Source organism: Thamnophis sirtalis, unplaced genomic scaffold (assembly GCF_051295495.1).
Source record: "Thamnophis sirtalis isolate CommonGarterSnake01/CBP01778 unplaced genomic scaffold, rThaSir2_p1.2 scaffold_9, whole genome shotgun sequence".
NCBI classification, from domain to species: domain Eukaryota; kingdom Metazoa; phylum Chordata; class Lepidosauria; order Squamata; family Natricidae; genus Thamnophis; species Thamnophis sirtalis.
The window spans coordinates 73,285,386-73,297,749 of record NW_028261389.1 but is presented as its reverse complement, the minus strand read 5'-3'; the positions used below and the strand labels follow the sequence as shown (position 1 = coordinate 73,297,749).

The 12,364-nt window shown below is 46.8% G+C and overlaps 1 protein-coding gene across 1 annotated transcript in view; it reads left to right on the top strand.

Moving 5' to 3' along the window:
- The first annotated feature begins 3,599 nt into the window (after positions 1-3,599).
- CD9 (CD9 molecule) overlaps positions 3,600-12,364 on the top strand; it is a 47,646-nt gene continuing 38,881 nt past the window's right edge. The window contains exon 1 of the mRNA XM_087722259.1: positions 3,600-3,906. Within this exon, the coding sequence (XP_087578385.1) occupies positions 3,841-3,906 (66 nt within the window). The 5' untranslated portion in view covers positions 3,600-3,840. The remainder of the gene's footprint in view (positions 3,907-12,364) is intronic.

Sequence of the window (12,364 nt, the reverse complement as noted above, 5' to 3'; positions counted from 1 at the left end):
AACTTCAGGTTCTCAACCCTTAATCAAGTGTGAGGTGTATTGATGCTATGTTTATTCTCCAAATCAATGAACAATGAACAAGAAGCCAACCATTTTCACCAGGATTCTTCCGAGATAGTAAAGATACTCAGAACATAAGAGTCTTCTAGTCCGATCCACTGGTTAAACAGGAGACCTTACATCTGCTCTATGTGATCCGAGCCGAGGTGGCGCAGTGGTTAAATGCAGTACTGCAGGCTACTTCAGCTGACTGCTAGTTCGGCAGTTCGGCTGTTCAAATCTCACCGGCTCAGGGTTGACTCAGCCTTCCATCCTTCTGAGGTGGGTGAAATGAGGACCCGGATTGTTGGGGGCAATATGCTGACTCTGTAAACCGCTTAGAGAGGGCTGGAAGCCCTATGAAGCGGTATATAAGTCTAACTGCTATTGCTATTGATCATTAAAAAAAAAGTAATCTGTGATTGCACACACCGTCTACAGCTATGCAATAAACTGGAGAATTCTATTCTGTTGACAAAATTCACATTGATAAAGGAGAATATTTGCAGCTCAGGGGTGAAATGAGGGAACTTTGGCCCTTACAGGCATTTCATGGCCCAGCTAGGCAACGTCATCAGTGCCAGTCCCTGTTTGAGGTTACCTGGCTTGGGTCATGAAACATCTTCAAGCAAAGAATCAAGCTCAGAGAGCATCAAGAATCCTTCAAAATTGTACGTCAGTGGAGCAAGGGATGACGTTGTGATACCTGTGTTGTTGCCGATCGCTCACAGAGCTGCATGCCTGTATTTTCAGATGACACCCACTGAAGTCACAATGGGAAGGGCTGGTTGTTGTTGCCCAAAGAGTTTCCTTGACTACGATCAAGGCATGTTCTTCAAAAGTTTGTCATTACGCTGGAAAGAGGAACTGAAGCCAGGACACCAGATTACGTTGGCCCTAACGTGATGTGGATGAAGAAATGGAAGGGATGACTGAATCCGATTACTAATACCTTTCTTTCCAGAGCAACATTCAAAATAATGTAAATGATCACAGATGGGATTTGAATCAGCAGGCAAATCCACCATTGGCAAATGGAGTTGGCGAAGCCTCCACAAAAAGCAGAGTGACCTATGACCCCCTTTTCACACTTACCATCATTTGCAACATCCCCATGATCATGTGATCGAAATCCAGATGACAAGCAAGTCACATTTATGATGGTTGCAGTGTCTCGGAATCCCGTGATCCCTTTTTGCGACCTCCTCAAAGTCAATAGGGAAGCCTGCTCAACTCAACAACCAGGTCACTTGTCAACTCCCAACGTTGTTGTAGTGAGAGAAGGGGAGGGGGAGTGCATTCCACGCATACTGTCGGCTGAAGACGGATCTCAGGTTACCGCAACAGGCTTGGGAGGGGTGCATCTCATTGGGGGAATGTGATTAATGACACAGACTGAAGGGAAGGAAGTTAAAGTTCAGCTACAACTCAAAAAAAAGCTTAGACCTGGCTGTCTGTAAGGTTTCCTAAAAATGCCCTAATTGATTCATGAGTATCAAGCCAAGTTTCAATACAAAATTAGTCATTTATTAGGAGCACCATAGGCAAGATATTTTCATAGTCAGGTCTAAGCTTTGTTTGAGTTATAGCTGATCTTTAACCCTGTTCCTTCCCTCCCCTCAATCTGTGTCATAAATCACATTCCCCCAATGAGATGCACCCCTCCCAAGCCTGCTGCAGTAATCTGAGATCCGACTTCAGCCGACAGTGTGCGAGGAATGCACTCCCCCTCCTTCTCTTACTATGACAACGTTGAGAGTTGATATCACTAAGTTAACAACTGCAGCAATTCACTTAATAACAGCAGCAGGAAAAGTCATGGGGCAAAATTCATTTAACCTATGTTTCACTTATCAAACAGAAATGTTCGGCTCAGTTGAGGTCGTAAATTGAGGACTGCCGGTATTCTGTTACAGGAAGTCCTCGGCTCATGACCACAATTGAGGCCAAAATGTATGTTGCTAAGTGAGCAATTTGCTAAGTGCATTTAGTACCCTTTTACGACTTTATCTGCCACAATTGTTAAGTGAGTCACTGCAGTCGTTCAATTAGTTACACAGTTGTTAAGCGAATCTGGCTTCCCCATTCGATTTTGCTGGTCATATTGCAAAAGGGGATCATGTGACTCCAGGTCACTGCAACCGTCATAAATGTGAGTCACTTGTCAAACCTCTGAAGGTAAATCACCTGTCCACTCATCAATATGAAATACTATCATTTAAAAGAAAATTTCTGTAAGATGATGTATTGCTGGTATTTAACACCAGATAAGTTATCTAGAACAGTGTTTCTCAACCTTGGCCACTTGAAGATGTCTGGACTTCAACTCCCAGAATTCCCCAGCCAGCGGCTGGGGAATTCTGGGAGTTGAAGTCCAGACATCTTCAAGTGGCCAAGGTTGAGAAACACTGGTCTAGAATGTATAAAGGTATTTCCAAAGAACGTTGGAATGTAAATGTAAAAGCCAAGAAGGGACATTTTATCATTTATGGTGGACATGTGATAAAGCAAAGACATTTTGCAGTAAGAGTCATAGAGAAAAGTATTAAAACGGAGATTTAAGATGAAACCAGAAACTTTTCTTTTGGGTTTAATGGAAAAAGACTTGGAGGGAAAATTTTTGAACTTTGATCTTAGTTATATTGAGAGCAGCAAAACAGTATGAACAAAAATGGAAGGATATTTCAATTCTCACCATGGACAAAACGAACGGCTGCAGAAGCTGATGGAGGATGATATCAACGATACTGATAGGGACTCTCTGTAGTGAGTGGAAATTTGCGTTTTGTTTTTTAATGTTTTTAAAAACTTAATAAAGTTATTTAAAAACAAAACAGAATTTCAGATAATAAGGGCTGAATTGAAGCTATCCGTGGTAGTGATTTCACCTAGCTTGTGAAAATAAAACTTAAACCCCGTTTTAAAAAAAAATAAAAAATAAAAATAAAGGAGAGAGAAGAATCGAAATTCTATAAAAATCTGGGATATAGGTTACATTTGGTTGGAAGGCAGCGGTAAAGCTAACACATAAGGAATATGTAAGATACATATCGAAAGGGGGCAATATGCTGACTCTGTAAACCGCTTAGAGAGGGCTGAAAGCCCTATGAAGCGGTATATAAGTCTAACTGCTATTGCTATTGCTGTATTGCAATAATTTAATTGTATATATCATGCATAGTTATAGTAGGCTGTATAGTTAGTAAATATGTCCGTGTGAATGACGCTGATAGGAATGATTGGAATTGCTGCTGTTCTTTTTAATGTTGAAATGTTTTTAATAAAGTTTTAAAATTTAAAAAAGAAAAGATAAAAAAGAAAGGGAGCCCAGTAAAGGGCTCTTCCCTCTTTGGATACGGCAGCAGAGGAGAGGAGGGGAGGAGGAGAAAGAGGAGGGGGGGGGAATCCCGCTTAGAGACCACGTGCTTGGCCCCCGGCCCGGCCCGGCCCTAAGGTGTGGCTCTCGGAAGGAGGGAGGAGGAGGGCCAGCCAGGATCGGAGCGCTGCGGGGGGAGGGAAGCGGAGGGCAGGGCAAGGCGGGGCTGGGGCTGTGGCAGAAGCTGGGGCGAGGTTTCGACTCCGGGAAGGGCCAGCGCGAGCATCTGCTGGGAAGGAAGAAAGAGAGAGACAGAGAAAGAGAGAGAAAGAGAGAGACAGAGAGAAAGAGAGAAGCACCGCTGTCAACTCCGCCGTCCCGCTGATCAGCAAAGCCGCCGCCGCCGCCGCCGCCACTTCGCCCGGGCCAGCGCCCCTTTCTCGCCCCCTTTCTCCACCGCTCCATCCTCCGCCTCGCCTGGCGCGATGCCGGTCAAAGGAGGCACCAAGTGCATCAAATACCTGCTCTTCGGCTTCAATTTCGTGTTCTGGGTAGGTGGGCAGAACCTATGGAGGTGTGGCGGGTGGGGGAGAGTCTCCGTTGCGCCCCCCCCCGATCCTTTAAAAAACGGGGGCTCCGAAGGTCCTGGGTAGGGGGCGGTCTCTGAGCAAGTGCAGAGAGCCTCGGGGGAGAGGGAGTCAATCAGAATCGAGCTGGAAGGGTCCTTGGAGGTCTTCTAGTCCAGCCCCCTGCTCAAGCAGGAGAGCTTATTGCTTCCCTATCGCTTGGTGCTTAAGGGACTCCGGGCTCCTGGGTAGGGGAAGGTCTCTGAGCAGGTGCAGAGAGCCTCGGGGGGAGAGGGAGTCAATCAGAATCGAGCTGGAAGGGACCTTGGAGGTCTTCTAGTCCAGCCCTCTGCTCAAGCAGGAGAGCCTATTGCTTCCCTATCGCTTGGTGCTTGAGGGTCTCCGGGCTCCTGGGTAGGGGGCGGTCTCTGAGCAGGTGCAGAGAGCCTCGGGGGAGAGGGAGTCAATCAGAATCGAGCTGGAAGGGACCTTGGAGGTCTTCTAGTCCAGCCCCCTGCTTAGTCAGGAGACCCTATTGCTTCCCTATTGCTTGGGCCTTAAGCAGCTTGGGTGGGTGGGTGGGGGCAGAGCTTTCCCGTCGGGAAAAGGTTAGCCTGCCCTTTTGGGGGTCTCCCGCACACCTGGCACGCCAGGTAAGAGCAGCCCCCAGCAGGGGCTGTTCCGCCAGCGGCGTCGGGGAGGGCGGGGTGAGTAAGGTAGGGTAGGGTTAGGGGTTTTCTGAGTCGCTTTGGAATTTGAGGAGGGGGCCAGTAGTTGCAAGGCTGGGTGGGGATGCGGGAAAAAGAGGCCCGCTGGATTTAAGTCGTTCTGGCGACCCCGGGGGAAATAAATGCCAGCCGTGCCCGAATCCTGGGCGTGGCGGGATCGTCCGAAAACTCCCTCCCGAGTCCCCCCCCCCCCCGTAAGAGTAGGAAGAGAAAAAAAGGTGGATTGACAAAGGAGTGGCTTCGCAGGTGGATCCCACATGGGGTTGGGGTCTTTTGGGAGGGGGGTTTGGGGTCTGGGTGGCAGCCTGCCCGTCTTTGCCACTCCTCCACCGCTGGGGGACAAAAATAATGTAGTAATTTGGAATATATATACAGAGACGTGGTGAGAAAAATGAAAATAAATCGGGGGGGGGGTTAAGACCCCAGCTTGTTTGGGGATAAAGTCCTTCTCCCAGGGAGTCAAAAAAGTGAAGATGGAGACCGAAACCTCATCAATGAAGCCCTCCTTTCTCTCCCTCCCCCTGGCATCACTTCCAGTTTGATGGAGTTGTGGCTGCCGTATTTGGCTTGTGTGTGGTGGCTACCTCTGGCCCCTCCCGAGCCGATCATGGACCAAGGTTAAGATGTGGATAATGGATAGTAAGATAGTCCAGTGGTACCCAACCTCCTGTTGGCCATGCCCCACCTAAGCACCTCTAAAATCCCGATGCCCCTCCCGTGGCATATAATTCTTATTTTACTATAAAAAAGTGAACTCGACTCACACGGAGGAAGCTTAAAAGGCCGTTAACTTGGTTTAAACAAGGTTCAAAATTGCCCCTATTAAAAATCAAATATCCCCCTTCCCCCACTGTGGGGCGTGGGCTCCACAGTGGGAACCCCTGGCCTGGTCTTCTCGGTTGTTTAAAGCAAGAAAAGGATTTATGGCCAAACACAGGAAGTAATCCAAAGCAATGTTTCTTATATACTTCTGGGGTCAGAATGCTTCTGTTTTGATATTCTCCTTGGTTGTACGCTGGTTCCTGACCCCAATAAAGAGTTGGTTGGTTGGTTGGTTGATTAGTTAGTTGATTGATTGATTGATTGAATTGTTGGTTGGTTGAGGAGCTCCTCCAGGCCCCATCTATCCACACCTCCTCCTCCAGGATTGGCCCTACTGATTGGGTTGCTCATGGCCTTGACTCTACAACTCACCCAGAGTAAGAAAGTGCTCTAGATAGATAGATCCAGATATTGGCTAGCTTATTCACTGTTGGGGTCAATCCACAAATGAGGGTTTGTCCTTCAACTGTGTATTATGGAAACCCCACCAAAGCCTTTAGACGTACTGTCTAATAATGACAGTATGGGCTTGTGACCTCGCTGTTGGAGGAGGCCTCTGGAATTCTTTTCAAGTTGTTAAATCGTTGGAAAACACAGCTAATTGTGAAGAGGCCTGCTTGCAACAAGGACTTCCTGCTTCCATTTCTAAGCGTGTGGATGGCACTTTGGGTTCGGCCTTCTGCTCTGTACCACGGAATTGTGTATCTTGGTGCTGTGTATTGGGTTTTGCCTCACCTTTGCCTTAAGAATATATATGGGTGGGTGTCTCTGAAAAATATGGGAGGAAGCTCACTGCTTCCATTCTCTGTCTATCGGCTCGTCACAAGAGACCATCCAGACAGAAACCCAATATTTTTACTGTTGCCTTTAGAATGGAAGCAGTAAGCTTCCTCCCATATGAGGGCATACTAGGGGTTGTGACTCTAATTACATACCTATTTCCCTGGCTCAGCTGATAACAGGAGGAGAACCTTGTGGCTTAGCGGTTAACACATCTGCCTAATATGTAATACAGCCCAGGTTCGAATCCCAGTAAGGGTATGGCTAGCTGATGAGAGCTAAATAGCTTGAACTAGATCTATACTAGTCTCCCTTTATTTATTTATCAGCACAAATACAACACAAATGTAACAAAGGCAACAGTAAAAATATTGGGTTTCTGTCTGGATGGTCTCTTGTGACGAGCCAATAGACAGAGAAAGGAAGCAGTAGGCCTCCTCATATTTGGGCATACCAGGGGTTGTGACACTAAATACATACATACATACATACATACATACATACATACATACATACATACATTCTTTGTTGTATTTGTGCTGATAAATAAATAAAGGGAGACTAGTATAGATCTATTTCAAGCTATTTAGCTCTCATCAGCTAGCCATACCCTTACTGGGAATCGAACCTGTGCTGTATTGCATCTTAGGCAGATGTGTTAACCACTAAGCTACAGAGTTCGACTCCTTATTTGGGCATACCGGGGGTTGTAACTCTAAATAGATATATATTCTTTGTGTCAACGCCCCAATGATTGCTGAATCCCCAGGGAAAAAATTGGGGAGTATTCTATAATATGCTTTACTTCATCTAGAATGGATATTAATGCTCATTTGCTTTTCTGAAAGAGACATGGAAGGTTTTTGAGTCGTGAGAAAATTGCCCTCAACTAAGTTCTTCTAGAATTTTCCACCCTCTGTGAAATTTTCTGCTTCTGCTTCCAGCATTAATCAGATGGGGAGATTACCTAACTTGTACACAAAGTGACTTTTCTGGTTGAAGGAATCTCCCTCCAGGTAGAGACGGGGAAAGCACCAGAGAAGGACGCAAGATTTGACTCCGATACAGAATTTATTATACAGTGTGTGGTGACGTTTCGGTTCCATTCAATCGGGATAGAGCCGGAAGGGACATCAGAAGTCTTCTAGCCCAACCCCCTGTTTGAGCAGGAGACCCTATACCATTTCATACAAAGGGCTGTTGGAAGAAATGTCCTTCTGGGTTCAGTTCCAAGTGGGGAGAAAGACACTGGAAACATGGCGGCTGTTTGGAAAGATGGCTTTAATGATGGACAGGATCCCGTGCCTTGAAGATGTTGGGTGAAGGGGAAAAAAAGGGAAGAGATGCTGAGAGTCTCTGGGTTTTATGCCCTCTCTGGGCTTTTGAATTTGAGCTTCTATTCTGATTGGCTGCCAGAGTCCCATGGGGCCATGCAGGGGCAACTCTGCAGGCTGTCCTGAGTCCCAGGCTTGGTTGAGCCTTGCTGGGTGATGTAATCTTCCCAGGTGCCCTGTGGTGAGATGGGTGGAGGGTTACTCCTACCTTTACTGGATCTTGGGTGTGGGCATTTGCCTATGAATAGACCTAGCTATCTCTTTATCTCTTAAGTTCGGACATCTGCTGTGGGCTATTGAGGAGCGTGGGAGCGTTTAAGAGTGAGTCTGCTTCCTGGCTAAAAAAACATGCTTCTCCATTTCTCATCCAGGGAAATATAACATTCTGCCCTTTTAATATTTCCTAGAATATATCATTTTTATAGGAGGGGGTGGGTGCTAACTTCCTACAGGGCTGTCCAGTCTCTTCCTAAAAAACCCCCAATGATGAAGCACCCACAATTTCTGAAGGCAAGCCCTTTCAGTGGTGAATTACTCTCACTGTTAGGAAGTTTCTCCTTAATTCCAGATTGCTTCTCTCCCTGATGAGTTTCCATCCATTGTTTCTGGTGCTTTAGGGGAATAGGTTGACCCCCTTCTTCTTTGCGGGCAGCCCAGGGGTGAAATCCTCCTGGTTCAGCCTAGTTTGGATGAACTGGTAGAGACAGTTGCTGATGGTTCGGTAAACCGATAGTAAAAAAAAAAGCTTCCGAGATCCTTCGAAGCTTTTAAAAGCATTTTTCCCCTTGCCTATTCGCCCGAAACAGCAGAAAAAAAAATGTTTTAAAAAGTGGAAAAAAGTTGGCCCCGCCCACCCGATCACATGACCCCCCTACATACCAAGCCACGCCCACAGATCCCGTAGCCATATATATATATATATATATTTCACCACTAGGGCAACCCCTCAAATACTAGAATATTGCTCTTGTGTCCCTCCCTAGTCCTTCCTTTCTCTAGACCGGTGATGGCGAACGATGGCACCCATGCCATGGATGGCACGCAGAACTATTTGTTAGGGCACGCGAGGTGCTGCCCTGTCAGCTGGCCAGCACACATGCGCTCGCTGGCCAGATGACTTCGCCCTTCTTTTGAGGGCATTTTTCACCCTCTGGAAGCCTCCGGAGTGCAAAAAACTGGCCCTATGGGCAAACCGGAAGTTCGGGAGCGGACTTCCGGTTTGCTTGTAGGACTGTTTTTCGCCCTCAGGAGCCTTCAAGAGGCTTCCCTGAAGGCTCCGGAGGTTGAAAATCGCCCCTACGGACAAACCGGAAGTCACCATTATCGAACTTTCAGGTTCTCCGTAGGTCCGTTTTTCACCCTCCGGAGGCTTCCGGGAAGTTCTTGAGGTGTCCAGGGCGGGGGGAGGCTGTTTTCACACTCCCCGGGCTCCTAGAAAGCCTCTGGAGCCTGGGGAGGGTGAAAAAAATGTGCCAAAAGCAGAGGGTGTGTGTGTCACACGCATAGCATTATGGGTGTGGCATGCCCGCGCACCTCCACCTCCCCTGCGCTCCCTCCGATTTTGGCACTTTTGGAAAAAGATTCGCCATCGCCGCTCTAGTCTAGCCAAACCCAACTCCTGCAAGCATTCTTCTTGATATGTTTTAATCTCCAGGCCTTCAATCATCTTGGTTGACTGGAGAAGTGTGGGTGGTCCCGGAAGGCCTTGGATTCCTGCCGGATTGTGTTTTTCCTTTCCTAGGACAAACAGAAGCAAAATGCATTCCACGGAAGAAGCCAGTACTTGCAGATAAGGCTCAAGTTCGGGTTGGCCAAGTATATCTTTTCACGTTCCTTAAGTCTCCCTTTCACAGTGGAGCAAAGGGAAAGGGATTGCCAGAGAATGTGGGTGTCTCTGAAAACTTGTCTCTGCCTGCCCTCGGCTCCCTGGGTGGGGCTGGGCTCTGTTTCCATGCTGTCAGAAACTGACTTGTCAACCGTAGACCAGAATAGACAACTGGGGCTGAGTGAATAGATAGATGATAGGGAACTCATCCAGATAGCTCACAATGAGCCCTTTCTCGCAGAAGGAGTGGGAAGCCATTGATTTATGGGAAGCAGAGATGGAACAGGTGTCGTCGTTGTGCGTGATGGGACAGAGCTTTTGAAAGCTTGAGTTGTGACCACTCCACTTTGCCCAGTTCGTCTGAAACTGTTTTCTGGGCTTCTTTAACAGGCTCTCCTTCTTTTTTCCTCTTCTCCTTCCCCCTCTCCTAATTACTTGCAAAGGGATTAGCCTCTGTACTATTTATATTGTTTGTGTTGGTTGTCATGGACTGCACCAGTGAGGCAAAAACCAATTTCGTTGTGTACACATATGTACAAAGACAATAAAGGCTACACTATACTTGAAAAGGTCTTGTATGCTTGTTGCTGGAATGACCTGACCCATCGGGACCTGCAATTTTGTTGAGCAGAAACTCTGTAAAGCGCTTAGAGGGGGCTGAAAGCCCTATGAAGCGGTATATAAGTCTAACTGCTATTGCTATTGGTAAAATCACAGTGGTGTAGTTAGCTCAGTGGCCAAGGCGCTGAGCTTGTCGATCCGAAAGGTTGGCAGCTCGGCGGCTCGAATCCCTAGTGCCGCGTAACGGAGTGAGCTCCCGTTACTTGTCCCAGCTTCTGCCAACCTAACAGTTCGAAAGCACGTAAAAATGCAAGTAGAAAAATAGGAACCACCTTTGGTGGGAAGGGAACAGCATTCCATGCGTCTTCGGCGTTGAGTCATGCCGGCCACATGATCACGGAGACGTCTTCAGACAGCGCTGGCTCTTTGACTTTGTAACGGAGATGAGCACTGCCCCCTAGAGTCGGGAACGACTAGCACATATGTGCGAGGGGAACCTTTAGCTTTACCTGTCAAAAGGTTTCTTTCCACAACGCGCATCGACCCTCACAATACATGGATCATAATTCTCAAACATGGGGACATTTCGCTTTATGGACTTAAGTTCTCCAGGATGCTATATTTTTCTATAATTCAGAACTCTTAGAACATCACCAATAGCAATAGCAGTAGACTTATATACCGCTTCATAGGCCTTTCAGGCCTCTCTAAGCGGTTTACAGAGAGTCAGCATATTGCCCCCAACAATCTGGGTCCTCATTTTACCCACCTCGGAAGGATGGAAGGCTGAGTCAACCCTGAGCCGGTGAGATTTGAACCGCTGACCTGCTGATCTAGCAGTAGCCTGCAGTGCTGCATTTAACCACTGCGCCACCTTGGCTCTTAGAGCCACCAGAGTTGGAAAAGGACCTTGGAGGTCATCTAGTCCAACCCCATGCTCTAGCAAGAGACCGTATACCATTTCAGACAAACGGCTGCCCAGTCTCTTCTTAAAAAACCTCCAGTGATGAAGCACCCACAACTTCTGGAGGCAAGCTGGTCCACTGGTTAATTGTCCTCACTATTAGGAAGTTTCTCCTTAATTCCAGGTTGCTTCTCTCCTTGGTTAGTTTCCATCCATTGCTTCTTGACCTGCCTTCTGGTGCTTTGGAAAAGAGGTTGACCCACTCTTCTTTTGCTTGTAACTTCCACGTGGCTTGATATAGGTGAAGGAAGACTGACTGGTACTACTTGTAGGTTTGGCTTTTCCAACATGAGATTTGAGAATCGTGTGAAGTCTTTGGCCGACTATTATCCCATTCTTACACAGCTTTCAAATATAACTCACAAAGGCATTTAGTACACACCAAATTTTGTCTTGGGTGGAAAGGAAGAAGCTTAGCAGAAAGAGTGAAAGGGAAGCCCCAACCTGGCTTGGCCAGTTCGCTTCAGCAGATGGTGGAAGGTGAAACTCAGCAGAAATTAGTTGTCCTTTGTTGATGGAGAAGATCCCAGGTTTCGGTCTACTTCTTCATTTCTTAAAGCCATCTAACGTCTCAGATTCAGTGCAAAGGTGAACACATTCAGAGGGATCCCTTAAATCAGGTGAAACTCAGGAGAAAATAGTTGTCCTTTGTTGATGGAGGAGATCCCAGGTTTCGGTCTACTTCCTCATTTCTTAAAGCCATCTAAAGTCTCAGATTCAGTGCAAAGGTGAACACATTCAGAGGGATCCGTTAAATCTTGATTTTGATCTGTGCTGTGGGAGGTAAGATTGAAAACGGGCCTGGGATAGCTCAGGGAAACCCCCCACCATTTTGTATCTCCCTTGCTCTTGCTAGTAATTGACAGGTTTCGTAGTAGACTTGACGACACAGTGATTAGAATGTGTCAGGTAATGAGGATTTAATAGCTGCCAGCTGATGTAAGGTTGTAATCTGTAAACTGATGCAATGAGGATGATTCAGCAAACTAGGCATAGCCTCTTTAAGACTCTGATAGGGTCCACACAAGTCATTTACCCTTTTTAAGAGGTGTCTATATATAGGTGGACATTAGAGGGTGTTTTTCTCTCTCTTGTCGTGTATCTCATTTCTCTCCTTGTGTTCGTAGCTGAGTGGTAAGGGATTCATTTCCATGTATATGTTTGTATATATTTGTATATAAACCACTATTAACTATATAAAGGCATTGGGCTGTGTTTTGCTCCTGGGTTTAACTCATAATAATAGTCACGCTGCCAAAACTCTGACAGAATGCCGTATTGCAGACTAACTCTGCCCCCAGCCAGGAGTTCAATCCTGAGTGGCTCAAGGTTGACTCATCCTTCCATCCTTCCGAAGTGGGTAAAATGAGGACCCAGATTGTTGGGGGTTATATGTTGATATTTGTAAACTGCTCAGAGGGTGTAGTAA